The sequence below is a fragment of the Antechinus flavipes genome, chromosome 4 (assembly GCF_016432865.1).
Source record: "Antechinus flavipes isolate AdamAnt ecotype Samford, QLD, Australia chromosome 4, AdamAnt_v2, whole genome shotgun sequence".
In the NCBI taxonomy this organism is placed as follows: Eukaryota; Metazoa; Chordata; class Mammalia; order Dasyuromorphia; family Dasyuridae; genus Antechinus; species Antechinus flavipes.
The window spans coordinates 410,866,877-410,885,331 of record NC_067401.1 but is presented as its reverse complement, the minus strand read 5'-3'; the positions used below and the strand labels follow the sequence as shown (position 1 = coordinate 410,885,331).

General features: G+C 35.5%; 1 protein-coding gene across 1 annotated transcript in view; it reads left to right on the top strand.

The window, feature by feature from the left end:
* The first annotated feature begins 520 nt into the window (after positions 1 to 520).
* The window catches only part of TSEN15 (tRNA splicing endonuclease subunit 15), a 38,609-nt gene continuing 20,674 nt past the window's right edge, over positions 521 to 18,455 (top strand). Inside the window, exons 1-3 of the mRNA XM_051998792.1 lie at positions 521 to 619; positions 2,596 to 2,677; positions 2,921 to 3,056. Coding sequence (XP_051854752.1) covers positions 521 to 619; positions 2,596 to 2,677; positions 2,921 to 3,056 — 317 coding nt within the window. The remainder of the gene's footprint in view (positions 620 to 2,595; positions 2,678 to 2,920; positions 3,057 to 18,455) is intronic.

Below are 18,455 nucleotides of genomic sequence, written 5' to 3'. Positions count from 1 at the left end.
TTCTCTGTCTCTGTCTCGAGCCCCCTTTTCCCATTTTTCTCGCTCTCTATCTCTCTCCTCCGTCTCTTTGGCTGGATGGCATCTCTCTACGTCTCTTCTCCCTGTCTCGGTCTTTGTGTCTCTCTCTCTCCTTTCCTCTTTGTGTTTCTAATCTGCCTCTTTCTCTCCCTCCTCCTCTTCTCTGTATTTTTTGTCTCCGTCTCTGGTTCTTGTCTCATCTCTTCTAGCCTCGAATACCACGCTTTGAGCACAGTGTTTCTCCAGTGTTTTAGCTGGATAAATTGGCGCGAGAGTGAGTACACAGGCGTGCCCGAGGTGACCCGAAGCGCAGGGACAACTCTCCTCCGCACACACTAAGAGTAGCGAGCGCCGCCGCAGCCTAAACCACGTGTGCTTGGGGAAGAGGAGGGGCGGAACTTGGGCGCGCGCGGGAGTCGTTTCCCAGCCGGAGCGCTGTTGGACGCACCCTTGGCGGAGCGAAGCTGCGGTGCACCGCGCGGTGACCGGGCACGCGGCCGGCATGGAGGGCAGTGGTGGCGCCGGCGCCGATGGTGGCGGCGTCCACCCAATCTTAGGTGCTCTTGATGGACAGAACAACTGGATGACCAGCCATCCACAGGTCAGCTTCCCTCGAGTCTCCACGGCTACTAAGTGGAGGAGCCGGAGCCGGGACGGGGAGACGCTGGTGAAGGGGTCCTGGACTTCCCGCTGCTCCACCCCAATCCCCCCTCCTCCCACTCCACGTGATGAACCCTAGAACCCGGGACGCTAGTCCAAAAACTTGAATTCGAATCACGCCTTCTCCACTTCTTCCCGGAGTGACTTTAGACAAGTTACCAAACTCCTCCGGGCCTCAGTTTTCTCCTCCGTAAAATGGGGTTCCTCGGAGATCCGAACCTTCTGCAGTGTTCCTGGGGCTGTTTAGTGCAAGCTTCTTTAAGTCACGCTCTGTGCCTTTCTTTGTTTTAGCTTAGCCCAGTGCGTGGCACCTAGTAGGCGCTTAATTTTGCTGACTTGCCCTTCGGACGGCCGAGGGTCCCCCAGGCTCCGCGGCCCCAGCTCCCGCCTCAGTTTCCCTGCTTTGAGCCGCTGCGGGGCTGGAGGTATGATCCTGAACATGTTTCAGAACGCCAACACGAAGCTGGGTACCAGAAGTGCCCCAGAATAAGGGATGCCTTTAAAAATCTGGAATTTTTTTTTTGTTGTTGTTGTTGTTTTTGGTGGTTGTGGATGTATTTAATTTGCAGATTTATTAAGTCAGCTGTGGCTCAGTGTACTTGAAGTCAAGAGCTTCCCATTTCAAATGTGACCTCAAATCTTTCCTAAATGCCGGACCCTAAACACGTCATTTCACCTGTCTGCCTCAGTTTCCTAAATGGTAAAATGGGGCTAGTAAGAGCACACCTGCCTAGAACGATTCTTGGGAGCGTCAGATGAAGAGGTGTTTGAACTTAATAAATGCTTATTATTCCCATTAAGAGTATTGATGCATTGAAAAGCATATTGGATCTGACTTTGCTCCTCTCAACTACAAACTTCTCTTTTCTCATCTGTACAATTGAGGGTATTAGACTAAAATCTGAAATCATGATTCTCAACTTGGGGTCCATGAACTCAAATGGGGGGAAATTACATCTTTATTTTTACTAATCTTCAACTGAAATTTAGCACACTCTTCAGTTATTTTAAAACATGATTCTGAGAAGGGGATTGCCAGAGTACAAAGAAGTTCTTCACAAAGATATAAAGGCCCATGATATTAAAAAAAAAAAAAAAAGTTTTACCTTTTAAAGTTGGAAAGTAGTTACAACTTTAAATCTTATAAATAACGAGTGTTTTTTAACCTTTTAGTAGAACTGAAAAAAAAAAAAAAATCTAGGCCACTAGAAGTGGTGATTAGAAAACCAATACTAAATTGGATATAAGCAAATGGTAACTCCTTCAGCATGATAATAAGTGGTCTTTAGAAGTACTACTAGCCTGGAAAGATTTTCAGGAACTGAGTCTGAATGAAACAAGCAGAACCAGGAATACAGTGTACACCATAACAGCAAGATTGTGCAATGATCAACTATGAAAGACTTGATTCTTCTCCGTGGTTTACTGATCCAAGGCAATCCCAATAAACCTTGGATAGAAAACACCATCTGTATCCAGAGGAGAACTATGGAGATTGAAAGTAAATCAATACCTGCTATGTTTACTTTTTTTTTTCCTTTTACTTCTGCTTTTTTCCCTCCCTCTACTGCTTTTTTTTCTTTTGTTCTGATGTTTCTCTCAACACGATTCATAAAGAAATGTGTATAAAAAAATGAATGGAAAAAAAAAGGCCTTCCAACCCTCCCCCCAAAAGAAAAGTAATATTAGTGTTGATATTTGGCCTGGAGACTTGTTTTACAGTAGCACAGACTTCTAATATTAAATGGCAAGTACCATCAGTTCCTCAATACTAGAGCTGTCTTGTATTTTACTGTGTGCACATAATAGGCAGGCAATAAATATTTGTTGAATGAATGAAGAAAAAGATTTTGTAACTTTTATATTTATGTATTATATATATTTATAAAACTATTTTGTATTTACTTTAACTTTCAGTTTTTGGAGATGTTGGATTTGGATGTGGCAGAGACTTCTCAAGTTTATACAGCATTCTTAGTTTATCTGGACCTTCTGGAAGGTAAGATTTTTTTTGGAGGAGAAGTGGTGGAGTGGATGGGGGGATGCAATGCTGGAATTTTGATAAGGAACGAGTCATTAATGTAGTTACTAATTTCATTAATTTAGTAGGGATAGTTAATTTTCAATATTACATATTAAGGTAGGAGGCAAAAGTAATAAATAATGTTGTATGTATCTTTTTAGTTAATAGTTTTGAGCTTTTATTTGGAGTAATGATTATTTTTTAATGGTATTCCTTCAGCTAGAAACTGGCATGAGGTAAAGAGTGTAGGATTACCAGAACTCCAGCTCATCTGCCTTCATGGTCATGAGAAAGAAGGAGAAAGATTACAGATTGTGGTACCAACATCTGTTCATGCAGCCTTCAGTCATGAGAGGTGAGCAAGTGTTATCAATGTTGACTTACTAGTTCAGTCAGTTCCCCAAATAAAATACAAGAAAACTTTCAGTTAAAGGTTAATACTTTTTATTTTAACAGATTTGAAATTCATGTTGTGAATATTATGCATAAGGAGTTTAAATTACATTCTAGCATAAATTTATTTCTCCTATTTTCAATTAATAGTACTCTATAACACTTGTTTAATTAATATACAATTGCTATATGTTAGTTGTTTAAATATTTAATTAAATTTAAATTTAATATTTGTTAATTGCCTATTTGTCCCACTTTAAACAGTGAGGGAAATAAACATAAGACAAAATGCCATCATGAATGATAGTATGAGTTTGCAATCTATTAAGGTGACAGACATATATAGACACAATATTATTGTGAGACTGAATGTGAGAATGAGTAATATAGACAATAAATTATTAAGGACCATGCCTAGATAAAGGAATAGTTCAGTTCTCTGAGAGCCTCCACAGCTGTGAATCATAAACTTGAAGGAGTTGCAAAGGAGCCTTCACAGATGTTCATTGTGGATTGGGAATGAAATAAATTGGAGGCAAAGGGAAGAGGAAAGAGGTCAGAGAACGCAACAGCCTCTCAGTCTTCTTGTATCATCATCATCCTCTTACATGAAGAAATCCATTCTACAGGTCTGAGTTAGACCTCCAGCCGCCACTGGCAGGTGGCTCCCATATCACAACAATAAATGTTTTAGGACTTCAGAAAATAGAAAGAATAATTCAAAGAATTACATGGGAAGAGACTTTACTCCATTTGATAACAATTCCTATTGGAACAAAAAAACTCTGCCACAAATGTAGTAACTGGCTATTAGCATCCACCTGTCACTTTCAGAGGGAGCCTATTTTACTTTTGGGTTGAAAATTTTTCTTTACTTTGAATTCAAATCTACCTTCATGCAACTTTACCTACTACTCTCAGTTTTGTTCTCTGGGGCCAGAGCAGAGCAAGACTGATTCCTATTTTTCATATTTTCATATTTCATAGGAAGATCATTATTCCATCCTCCCTAAGTCTTCTCTCTTCTAGGTCAAAAAAGCTTTGATTCTCATATAAAGTAGAGTTTTAAGTCTCTTCACCACTTTGGTTTCCCTCCCTCTCCTGTGTTTTTCCAATTTGTTAGTGTTGTGCCTGAAATTCATTGCTGATGCTTCAGTGCCCTGTTCCATCAGAATCTGACCAGAGCAGAATATCTGGGTACTCTCCCCTTTTTTGTTCTGATTATTAGGTTTCCTTAATGCAGTCTAAGATTGTAGCTGATTTTTTGGCTGTGATGGGATGTGTTGGCTCACATTGAGTCTGTTTGTTGGAAAAGGATTCAGCTTAGTTTGGACATCAAAGCTTTTTGTTGTCTCATCATCAATAAGTTGAAGGGGTCAGATTTCTCAGTGCCATTTATTTATTTATTGTGGGCATAATGTATAGGTAGCAATAATATAGGTAGCAATTCTTTTGAATTTTGTGCTGAATTATTCATTTTCTTCTTGTGAAAAGGACTCTAGGTGATCTATTAATCATGTCTTTTAAATTTCTTTGTATGCTTGAATATTAGGAATTTTGGATACCTGTAATGATTTTATTGGTGTGGGGAACTCTAGGTGAGGAAAGTCCCTAGTACTGATCTGGATCAGCGCCTCCTCTGAGACTGAGTGGTAAAGAGATCTCAGGCTATGTTATAGTGACTTACAGTGATGGTGTGGCTCAGGGCTTTTTGACCTCAATGTTGGTCCTTTATCTCTGTGTTATTCCTCATCATAGATGAATGGACTTAGAATGGAACTCATTCTATTGTGTATAATTGCCACTTAAGCTTGCCATTTAAACTCTGTTGTTGTAAGAACCACATTCCAAAGCTTTTAGGGCAAGCTTTTCTGAAATCATCTCCCAACTCCTGAGAAAATTCATATATTGTTGCTTAAAATGCCTCCTTCATAGCTCCCAGTCTCTGTTTCAGTTACAGTCCCTGAGATAATTTTTATTTTTATTTTTTTTATAGCATTTTTTTTAGCATTATTAAACTTAGGTTTCTTCCTAAGAAATGAATATTTAGATATTTACATTTCACTTTACAGTGAATGAAATGAAGACAGAATACATTTCTTATTGAGTCTCTGAACAACCTAGTGAGATAGGTACAAGACAACGAAGTGATAATAATGAGCCTGTTTTTTGTTAATTTTCATCATTTCTTAAAATGTATTTTGCATTAGAACTTACGTTTGATAACTTCTTTGCGTCACTTAGGTCATGTGTATTTGGAATTTTTCCTTTTGTAGTTTTATTAGTTTAGGCTGCCTTTTATAGAGTCTTAGAATATTAACTTGGAAAGCTGACACAGCAAATAATTGTTCTGATCGCAATATAATTTCATATCTTGTTTTCATATAATATCCTTTTCAAAACTTTATTAGGAGGAAGAACAGTGTAGATACAATATATGTATCATGCCACTAGGATTTGAATTTTATATTCAGCTGAGCTTATCCTTGAAGAAAAGAAAAAGCATGAGTCTGAGTCTTATTTCTTCTCGGCTTCAAAATGATTGTGTAGGCCAGGTGACCTCTGTGATCCCTTCCATCCTTAAAGGTCAGTAGTTCTATGGCTTTCTTCAAAAAAGATTACTTTACTGCTTAGATCTTTAATGGAATGATTTTTTTTCTTAAGTTAAGAAACCCATTTCAGTTCTTTTATACCTTCATTAATATTTTCATTTGTAACCTGATATGTCACATATCAACTGTAGATACAGTCTTTGTATTTTAGCATTTTCTCAAAATAGATTTTATGAATGACCTTGAATTTGAATGTGAAATTTCACATTCCTATTAAATATATGGCAAGTGGCTGCTAATTCTGTAAAATCTATCAGTAAAGGAGAATAAGTGTTAGCACATATTCCAAGTAAGTTTTATGTAAACATGGCCATTTATGTCCATTTCTGTTGCATTTTACAGTGATGACAGTGGGTTAAATGTGGAATAATATTATTTATAAAAAGACATTCCCATGGAAATAATCTGATATTACTGTTATATTGAAAACAAGATATGTTTGTGCTGCTATTCTCTTCTAAACCTCTGCAATCTTACTCCTGACCATTTAACTGAAACGCCTTTCTAAAAGTTACCAGGGATCTCTTAATTGCCAAGTCCAGTATCTTTTTCTTAGTTCTCATACTTCTTGATCTCTGTAGCATTTGGCACATGGATACTCTCTCGTCTTTGGGTTTTGTGACGTGTTAGCTTCTGCTTCTCCTGTCACCGTTCCTTCTCATTTCTTATTACAAGTTTATCTTTGTTACTCCTGAAAACTGTGGGTTTCTTCATGGCTTTTCTGGGCCTTCTTTTTGCTTTAAACAGTCACTGTTTAATACACTGTTAATACTAAATTCACCATGGGGATGTTTCACTGATCTATGTATCCAATCTTAGTCTCTTTACTGAGTTCCATTCACAAATCATCAACTGGTATTTTTGAACATCTTGAATTGGATGTATCAAAGACTTCTTCAGTTTAACAGACCAAACCAAAACTCATTATTTTTTCTCTAGAACCTTCTCTTCTCAGCTTACCTGATACTTTTGAAAAGACCATCTTGATGTTATCCTTGACTTCTCAATCTCACTCACTACATAACCAACCCATTACTAAATCTTGTTATTTCTTTCATGATATCTCTTGTCCACATCTCTTTTTTTCTCTTCACATAGCCATGTCCAACTTCTCATTACCTCCCACCTTTTGAATGGTCTCTTGCCTCAAGTTTCTCCCCATTCCAGTCCATTTTCTATTTAGCTGTAATTTTGTTAAAACATAGGACCAATGAAGTTATTTTTCCTGATCAGTCAGCTCTAATGGTTCCCTGTGGCCTTATAGGATCAGAACTCCTTCATTTGACATTTGAAGTTCTTCATAACTGGTTCCCTTACTACCTTCTTTAGTCATTCTACAGTCCAGTCATCTGGCCCACTGGCAGCTCTTTGGGCACAACTCTCTGTGTGTCCTCCAAAGCATGTGGGGTGCCCTGCCCCTCACCTTCACTCCTTGGGTTTTCTGGCTTTCTTCTGTAGTGAGTCAGCTGCTGGTGCCTTCCCCCCTCATGTTACCTCCTTGGTTACTTACATGTTTCTCTCTCATTAGAATACATTCTTCTTGAAGGCAGGGACAGGCTTTTTTTCCCCCTCCATATAGCTTCATTGTTAGCAGAATGATTGGCACATAATAGGCAATGATAAATGCTTCTTGACTGACTTGACTGACTGACTGTAAATGTGGGTTCAGAAAATTATCTTCCATTCCATTCTTCAGAAAAGATACATTCTGTGTTGTGTCCTGGAATGGAAGATAATTTATTAAAAATAATTCTTAATGAATTTGTGTCTAATTTTTCTGGAATTTTTTTTTAAGGTAAAGGGTATAGTTAGAGTCATATCACTGTTGAACATTTATTAGAATAATAATTCCTTATATTTGCTTAGCACCATATAATTTTCAAAGAACTTTCACACAATTTTATATCATTTGACTTCACAAAAATCTCTTTCCTCTACTCTGATAAAGAGATGGTGTTTCTTTCCTTGCAAAGCCAACCTGTCTATGTTTGCTGGTGATTCTGTCTTGTCCAGCATATTGCAATCTCAGTCATCCTGGGTTTTAGTTCCTTCCTTGTGGTACAGTCAAGAGATCACAGGAACACCTGAGTTTAAATCTGACCTCAAATACTTACTAATTGTGTGATTTTTGTCAAATCACTTAACATCTGTCTGCCTGTTTCCTCAACTGTGCATATCAAATGAGAGTATATACAGAAAGTGCTTTGTACAGTGCCTGGCACATAGCAGGTGCTTAATAAATAATTATTACCTTCCTTTCTTCTCTTCAAACATGCTTAAATCTCCCTTCTCCTTAAAAATTTAAAAAAGTGTCTACAGTCCGCTTAAGACATAATCCTCCCCCCCCTACCCCCCCCCCCCCCCCTTCTCAAGCAAACACATAGAAAAAGCCCTCTGCATTCATTGCCTTCCCTTCTTTTCTTTGAACCTTTGCATTCTGGCCTTTGACTTCATCTTTCAATAAAAACTGTTCTTTCCAAAGTTAGCAGCTTCTTCTAACTGCCAAATTTGGTGGTTCTTTCTCAGTTCTCATCCTTCTTGACCACTTTGCCACATTTGATATAGATGACGATGTATTTTTTTGGTTGTTTAGTCTCTGGTTCCTATAATCCTGCTCCCTCCTGATTCTTCTCCTACCTCTGACCACTCCTTCTTAGTCTCTTTTGCTGGTTTATCATCTATATCATAACCCCTAATTGTGGGTATTAGTGTCTCTCTTTTGGACCTCTCTGCCTCACTGTCTGTCTGTCTGTCTATCTGACCAGCTTTCTTGGATTTAACTGTCAGGCCTTTGCAGGTGACTCCCAGATCTGTATATCTAGCCTCAATCTCTTTTCTGAACATCAGTTTCCCATATGACCAGTTACCTTTTGGATGTTTCAGACTCACTGTCTCAGAGATATTTTAAAATCAACATGTCCCAAACTGAATGCATTATGTTCACATATGTCCCTTCAGCCAAATTTTCCTATTTCTGTCAAAGGCCCCATCATCAGGTCTACTAGATTTATGACCTTGGAATGGCTTTGCCTTCACTGTCACTCCACTTGTCTGTTCAGTCACTACATCTTGTTCTTCTATCTCCCCCATGCCTCCTTCATTCAGTCTCTTATCACTGATATGTAGATCATTACATCCTTGCTCTCCCTTCCTCAAATTATTCCCCACTTCAGTCTGCCATGTACACTGCTGCCAGTCTCGTTTTCATGAAGGACAGATCTGATCCTTCCACTCTCTTACCCACTAAGCTTCAGTCATTCCCCATTGCCTTTAGGTTCAAATATAAACTCCTCTGTTTAGTTTAAAAAACCTTTGATCCCAGCTTCTCTTTCTAGCTTCTTGTGCCTTACTTTCTCTCCAACACGTTGGGATCTAGCCAAATTGTTCTTCTCTATGGATCCTCACTCAAGAGCTCCAACTTCTGCCTACAATGTGTTCCCTCTTTATCTCCATATCAGAGAATCCCCTTCTTCCTTCAAGATACTGCTCAAATACCTCCTGTTCTCCACCCTCCCTCCCCAAATCCAGTGCCCTCCTTTCCAAACTACTTAATGTTTATCTTGTGCATTTATTCACTTTATGTTTAATTGTATTTACTCATTTTATATTTAAGCTGCATATATTTAGATATATACTTGTCATCTTTCCTGTTAGAATGGAAACTACTTGCGAATAGCAATCACTTAATTATTGTATATTTTGTACCTGGTGCAGTGCCTGAACATAATAGGGGGCTTAATAAATGTATATTAATTGATAAGATTGATGATAATTTTGTGAAGTAAATAGTAGACTAGATACTGTCATTTCTGTGAAATAAATACAGAGATATAGAGGCTTATTGTTGTTAAAACATTATAATGTTTTTATTTTTGTTATTTTGTTTTGTTTTTTGTCTGAAGTCACCGAGATAGCAAGATCTAACTAAAAAATCCATGTCTTCTCTTCCTAGACCGGTATTCTTTCTCCTATATTTGTTTTTCACTGCTGAGCTCCTTGAGTATATAATGATAATGTTTTATTTGTTTTCTTTCCATTAATTAGCTTTATTTCTACTATGACTATACATCCTGATGTGTTGAAAACATATAATATATAGCTCTAACCACCTTTATAGTTTATATCTGTATATATTACAACAACGTTCAAGCACTCCCTATATTTCTCCTTCCATATCTTAGGCATTTAATTTTTATTAAAATCCAGTATGTTCAGACTTTTGTTTACACAATTCTGGCAAGAGTTGGATAGATTCCATTATAGAGGAATAGATATTTAAATGGTAGTAGATTGTACAAGTTACTTTGAGCAAGTGTACATTTTGTAACCAGTGATTGCATTTTTTAAAAAGTATGTATATGTTATCACTATAAAATACTTTGTAAGACAAAGATTTCACAAGACTCAGCACATAGCACAAGACAAGCACTTGCTTGTGTAGTTTTAGTTGCTTATTTGATGTTGGTTGTTAATGTCTAATGGGGGAATGAGATTGACCTAATGCCCATTTCTGTTTATTTAGTGGGAAATGATAGTGAATGAATGAATAGCAATAGCAATTAATATTCAGATTGCTTGGAATACATTTGTTTCTACATTAAACATTACAATTTAAGTTGATTATAAACAAAACAAGCCTTTGTTTTAAAACACCATATAAAAATGGAAATTGTAGAATTAGATTTCTACATTTTTAAGTTTTATTGATAATTTTCTGCTATAGTGGTTTTAGGAATCACATGTAATTGTTGGAGGGAATAACTGGAGGTGTACATACTACTTACTCCAGGCTCATCAAGATGTCTTGATCTTCTTTGAAAATGAAGGATGCTAGTAATCATACACAAATGTGTGTAATTTAAAGAATCATAGAAGGGAAAAAGATCTTAGAGATTATATAGTCTTAAGAACCTCATCTCATATTTAAGTGCTTTATTTAAGATTTAATTTAACATAAATTCAACCAATTAAATTTGCTTAGTAACTATTTCATTAAAGTTAATTTATTGCAGCATATATGTTCGCATTAGAATTCTTTGTTCATCTTATTTACTTTTTCAATGCAATAAAATTATTTCCATTTTTTGGTAATTACATATATGAAAATTTTTAGTTTTGATATGTTTCAAGTTTCATTGGTCTTTGAAGTAAATTATTCTATTAAAAAACCATTTGTACACTCTGTTACCAAGATAACATCAAAATGATTTTGACATAAAGAGTGATACTTTAAGCAAATTAGGAAAACAGGGGATAGTCTACCTCTCAAATCTGAAGAATAAAAGACTTTGTAGCTAAAGAAGAACTAAAGAATATTATAAAATGCAAAATGGTTAATTTTGATTAAATTAAAAAGGTTTTGTATAAACAAAATCAATGCAATAATGATTAGAAGGGAGGCAGAAAACTGGGGAAAAGTTTTTACATTCAAAATTTCTAATAAAGAATTTCTTTTAACAATATATAGAGAATTGAGTTAAAATTTATAAGAATACAAGCCATTCTCCAGTTGATAAATGGCCAAAGAATATGAACAAATAATTTTCAGATGAAGAAATTAAAGCCAGAGAAATGCAAATTAAGACCACTCTCAGGTACCACTTCACACCTCTCAGATTTGCTAAGATGACAAGAAAAGATAATGTTAAATGTTGGAGGGGATGTGGAAAAACTGTGACACTAATACATTGTTAGTAAAATTGTGAACTGATTCAACCATTCAGGAGAGCAGTTTGGAACTAAAAACAAAATTGTCTTATTTTAAGAATATATAATTTTGAAGCCCATTACTGTTTTTTAAAGAGAGTATATTTTGTAGAAGGTATACAGGCACACACACACACACACACACACACACACACACACACACACACACATACTCTCTCTCTCTCTCTCTCTCTCTCAAGGATAAGAGCTGGAGTTGGTGCTCCTAGTTGCAGATACTGATCCTTTTTCATTTGGGATACAAAGAAAAGCAAAAAAAGCAGAGTTCCTGCTCTCAAGGAATTCTAAGTTTAATCAGTTTTGTAGAACTGATTACTAGAAAGAGAGCTGCAGTTAAAATTATCAACTTCATTTTAAAATTTAAAATTTAATTTAAAATTTATTTTAAAATTACATGATTTTTGTCTTAAGTAAAATATATAGGTTTCTTTTTAATAGCTGTAAAATGACCAAAGAAGCTTTTTAACATTTTACCATTTATCCAGTGTTTCAGCTTTGCTGGACAAATGTAGGAAATGGGTGAGAATGTGTGGCAGCATGGCTTTAGGATTTCCCAATTTCATTTACATATAATTCATTAAATAGCAACTATATTTAGCTATCACAGGCACTATGTTATTTTCATTTCTGCTCCTTTTTTCATCCATTTCAAAACAAAGACTCTCCAAAGTACTACAGAGCCTAGTCCTTTTCTAGATTTAGAAATCCTTCTATACTCATGTACTGGTTTTTCACCTGTGCAGGAACATGGATTTATTTTGGTTTTCTTGAGAACGTTTGTCAACCTTTTTTTTATTTTTTATTTTTTTATTTTGCCCAGGCTCTTTTATAGATAAGGAAATTGAGGCTTTTAGAGTTACCTGTTCTCCTTGGATAAATTAGAGGCAGAGCTGAGATTCCAGAAGGATGTAAATTCCTTGAGACCATAGAATTTTTTCATCTTTATTTTCCCAGAGTCTAGGATAGTATTATGCACATATTAGGTATTTAAGAAATGTTTGTTGAGATTATGTAATGATCAGCTGTGACTTGACTCTTCAGTAATTCGGTGATTCAAGATAATTGCAATAGACTTTGAGATGAAAGTACCAGCCACATCTGGAGAGAGAACTATGGAGACTGAATGTGGATTGAAACATAGTATTTTCACTTTTTGTTTGTATGCTTTTTCTTTTTCAGGATTTTTTCTTTTTGGTCTGAATTTTCTTGCACAACATGACAAACATGGAAATATATTTAAAAGGACTGCACATATTAAACCTATATCAGATTGCTTGCTGCCTCAGGGAGAGGGAAGATAAGGGAGGGAGGGAGAAAAATTTGCAGCACAAAGTCTTACAAAAATGAATGTTGAAAACTCTTTGGAAAAATAAAATACTATTAAGGAAAAAAAAATGTTTGTTGAATTCTGTTGAGGATTAGAATTTAATTCATTGACTAAACAGTATGGTTCACTAATCCATATAACCATCCAGTTTCTCACATAGTTTTCAAAGATAGCCCTTACATTTTGTATAAAAATATTTGTATTGTATACATTGTATAAAACTATTTTATTTCTCTTTTCTTTGTCAGAAATAATTTCCCCTAGTAAATAGCTTTCAGAGAATTCCATCATTAGTCTTCCTTTTTTTTTGAGGTTGTATTTTAAAAGGATTTACTATTCCTTCATGTTGCTATATACAGCATTAGCCTGAAGAAGAAAGATCAATTATTAACTTCATTTTCAAATAAGGCTTGTCATTGCATTCATGATGAGAAGGAAAAAAGCCTGCATTTCTACACATTGAACTTGGCAAATTAAAGTTTTTAAAAGTCACTGCTTTTATTTTTAAAAATCCCACATAATTTTCCCTTCTCTAAAACGTTAGAAAATGCATATAATTATAAATTCTTTTCTTTTGAGCAATTCTCTTTGTAGAAGTCTCATGAATATAAACATATATAAATGGAGAGAGCCAATCTAGACATCAAAGTGATCTCCAAGAGGGGTGCTAATAGAATATCTCAGCATCTTGCAAAAGGATAAGCCTTCAGATTAATACAGCATTTTTAAATCATTTTACTTTTTGTGATAGACTTTTTTCCCCCTCAAGAGGTAGTTTGAGAAGGTCAGAGGAAGGTTAGGAAGCTTCTTCACCCATCAATAAAATTTTAGTTTAATAATAAAATTATTTTGTTTGTGAAAAAGACAAGTTAGAACTTTGAGACTTTGAGAAAAATTAACAAGATCAAAATAATAAAGAAGGCAAGAATACAAGAATGCACTAAAGACAGCAATTGTGGTAGTTTTACTATAACATTTGGACTCTGATTATCAAAGAGTTATAAATAGACTGCCTATCCTTTAGATGACTTTTAAGTTGGGTTAAAGTGCAGGAAAGGAGAGAAGAGAAGTAGAATTGATAGAGGGTATATGTTGGGGGAGAGGGGAGGCAGGAAATAGGGAAACAGTGGGAGAAGCCAGCCCATTAAGGAAGTAGAACTAGATCCAGATACTTGTCTGTAGGACAAATGTATGTCTCAGAATACATGGAATCACTGATCTAATCCTTAAAGTGGGTATATATGTTTACCATGCTTAACTTATTTGGATTGAAGTAAATGGGCTGAAGTAAAATAATTAGCTAATGGTGTGCTGACTATTATATCATAATAAAACAGGTAATTTGGAAGTACATTAATTCTTGTAGATTAATAAAAACCCTGGAACAATGGTTGCCTGTATTAACAAATTTGGAATATTGTATTCTATCCTGAGTTACCAGTGTTATGGTCATTGGATTGCTTCTAGAGAAGGAAAAACCAGGATAGTGGAAGGGTGAAGGGAGGGGAGATTCAGAACTGTGCCATGTAAGATCAGTTGAAGGAACTAAACTGGGTATAGTAGAAGAGAATACTTAATGGTATAATAGTGGCTTTCAGGTATTTGAAAGACTATGTGGAAGAGGGATTGCTTCCAGAGGACAGAAGAGGAACAGTAAGTAAAACTCGTATCATGGAACATTTCATATAAGCAAAAATTTCTAACAATTAAGAGCTTTCCAGAAAGACAATGGGAGGAAGTCAGTCTTTAAGTGGAAATTAAATTTCTACTGGTTGATGAAGAGGCTTCCTATTCAGGTGGCCACTGAGGACCTTTCCAACTCGTTGAGTTTTAGATTGAGCTTCAACCATCCTGGAAAGGGATTCTCAAAACCTAAACTGTATTTGCTGTATGTGTCTGTGTGTGTGTGTGTGTGTGTGTTTGTCTGTCTAGATAATTTTTTATTATCCCTCCACATATATAGCAGAGGTATATTACTGAATACAGTGAAGAGTCTGTGAAAAACACACAACTTGTGCTGTGATTTGTATCCTTCATTTCCATTAAAATTCTTCCTTGCCCACATCCTCATTTTTCCCAGACCTAGGGCATGTGGTCTCATGTTAACTTGCATGAACAGCCTAAAAGGTTTCTACTATAGGTTATCTGAACCAGTTGAATGTCTCAGAGAAATTAAAAAGTAATGCTTACTTGTGTGAGACTTAATCACGAACTTTCTTTATCACATTCAGTGCTTTTATCGCTTTCATTTTGTTGAAGAGGAAACAATATCCGTTGTCTTGTTTTTCTGTCTAAGAGTCATTGTCTTTCAGAGAAGCTAAGAAAGTAACTTCATCCAAAGGCTTCTCTTTGACTTGATTTCCTGTATATGGGGTATTGTGTCCTCAGAGTACCTCCATTAAAGACTGCAGTCGTTTGCTGGTGAAACCCCAAACCTTTCACTGCTTCTGCTTAAGTCTGAGAACTCTCCTCCCTCCTCTTCCAAAAGGGGGGCAGGCTGTGGGCTTCCCACCACGTATGCTCAACAGCAACACAAGCACTTGATTGTTTGGTAAGTGCCCTTGGGATTTTAGCTGCCTCCTTTTTTTAACCAGGCAGTTGTTGGCATAATTCCCAAAGAGGTGGCATGTGTAGGTTATATGTGTTTCTCTAACTTTCCTTCAGGGCTGAGCCTCTGGAGGAACAAGGCTCCTCTGGAGCCTCAGGCACTGAGTTTGTAATGGGACAGGACTGTAGTATCCAATTTAGTATCAGGAGGCCCATGTCATGTCAAGATGTCATGCTTACGAGACTACTTACAGGGGAGATCAATGTGGTTTATCAAATTGGGGGGAAGCGGTGATTGTTTTTGATGAGTTGCCAACATTCCATGTTCTGATATTCTAAAATCATTCTGAATTTATATCCTTTCTCTAACATGAATTAGTGTATATATTATGCAGATATTTGAAGATTATAGTGATTCTGGTATAGCATCTAAAAAGTGGTAAGAAGGCATTAATTTATGGGAGCCATTAAACCCGAGAACATTCATTGAACAAGCAACTTCTCTTTATATGGATCCCTTCCTTTAAGATCTTCTGGTCCTGTAGAGGATAGTAAGATAGACCTCATTAAATACAATACAAATTAAATTTTTTAAGTGCATCTGAGGATAGCTAAGGAGGAAGGAAGAACCTCAAATATGTATTTCATCACTCAGTTTTTCCTTGTTTAAATTACTTTAGGTAGCATAGAATTTACCTAGTCCTGTTCTTTATTTTACTGTTGAGGACCTAAGACCTGAAGAGTTGAAATTACTTGTCCTTGTCTTTCTTTTGATAAGTGATGAGAAGGGATCTGAACCCATGGCTATCTGAACTCCCGATCTAGCATTTTTTTTCACTACACCACACCCTTTGTTTCTTTGCTTTAACTTTTAAGAAATTGATTTTTAAGCATATGCATGTGGCAAAATTATATTTGGAGGAAAAACTTTGTTTTATTATCCCTAAATAGGGATTTGAAAAATCATAGAATCAAAGTATATCAGAACTCTAAGAATCCTTAGATGATCCAGCTGTCTGACTCCTTAATTTTGCAGATGGGAGAACTGGGCAAAGTTATTAAGTAGGAACACAGTAAAGTATTGGGGAAGAGAGAGAACCATTCACTTTATTAAAAGTTTTAAATTAAAATTAAAAGGTAAAAAAAAAATAAAAGTCAAATTGCATTTTAAACATACAGGATATTATATAACATGTGGCAAATCATATAAGTTAAAAATGAGGAATTTTTTTGGGTGGGCTTCAGATCCAGTATTTTATTGGTGGGGAGGGAACTTATAAGAATAGGTACTATTTCAATATACATTAGCAACTACTTACCAATTTTTAGTTAGAGATACCTGGGATACTAAGATTTTAAATGACTTTCCCAAGGTTTCCTCACCAACATGTGTCACAACTGAGACTTGAACACAAATTGATTCTGAAGCTGTCTTTCAGTCCAGCACTCTATGCTATGCCTAGTAATATATTGTATATAACACACATCAGGTTCCCTATTCTCTCTACCCTTCACCATCCAACCCCTCATTTCTTATCAGCATAGTACCTGGCACATAGTAAGTACTTAATAAATGCTTATTGATTCCCACTTTATAGGAAAATAGCACCAGTATTAATTTTCGAAGTTATGCTTTCAAAGAAAGAATAACTTAAGAGAATTTGCTCCATATGTCAACCAGAGCATAATCCAAAAAACCAAAAGATATTAAATAAGAATGCAAAGTACAATTATAGTTCTATCTGAAATTATAATATGCAGTGCTAGAAAGTGGAAGATGATATTGAAGTCCAACTTTAAAAATCTCATCAAATTTTATTTCTTAATTGACATAAAAAATAAAACAAAGCAGAAATTAATTTTCTTACCTAAATAACAACTCCAGAAAAGGCATATGTTAATAATTGGGGATAAAAAAGTTTTTACTCTAAATTTCACATAGGACTTTTAAAATTGTCTTTTGTGAGTGACGTAGTACTTAGCATGCATATAATGTTTTGCCAAGGTTTGTTAATTAACTAAATTGAACTGAACAATTAACAAATTAACTGATTTGATATTTTATGCGATTTAATTTTTTCAAATTCTCTTGGCTTAACATTTTTCAGAGAGTTGAAGTTGAACCATCTTTACTTGACTGGGATTTCTATGCCTTTTTTTTTTTTTTTTTTAAGGATATCATAATTTATATCTAAAGGTCTTTTTTGTTTTGTTTCTAAGTAGCAGGTTATTTTGAAGAATCTGAGGAAGGAACTTTGGATGTTTCATCAGAGAGCCACTTAAAAATTAAATCTGTTTAAGCTGGAATCCCAGCTAATTGTTATACAATTTAATGTTAATGGAGGATTCTCATTCTAAAACTTTAGATCTTTACTTTAGATCTTATTAGTTCAGGATAAGTGTCTCAAAGAGGCATGTATTTCCTATATTTTCCTCTCAGACCTATATTATGCCTCAACATATTTCTTCTAATTTTTTTCCAATCAGTTTTCAAAATGAAAAAATATCAGAAAATAACAACCCAAGTTTCCTTTACCTTGCAGTTTTTTTTTTTTAATTTGGCCATGAGCTTTTATATTTTAAAAAAATTTTTATGTTAATACATGTTGCTTTATGAATCATGTTGGGAGAGAAAAATCAGAACAAAAAGGAAAAACTATAGAAGAGGGGAAAAAAAATGAACATAGTGTGTGCTGATTTACATTCACTCTCCATAGTTCTTTTCTGGATATAGATGGCATTTTCTGTCCAAAGTCTATTGGGATTGCTTTGGATCACTGAACTACTGAGAAGAACCAAGTCTTTTATAGTTGATCATTACACAATCTTGCTGTTACTGTATACAATGTATTCCTGGTTTTGTTCGTGTAAATTTTTCCAGGCCTTTTTAAAATTAGCTTGTTAAACATTTTTTATAAAACAATAATATTCCATTATATTCACATACGCACAGCTTATTCAGCCATTCCCCAACTGATGGCTATCTACTCATTGTCTGACTAATTGTTACCACAAAAGAGCTGCTACAAGCATTTTTTGCACATGTGGGTCCTTTTCCCTTCTTTATGATTTCTTTGTAATAAAGATTTATTAATGGCACTGCTGGGTCAAAGTTTGATAGTCCTTTAGGCCTACTCCAGATTGTTCTCCA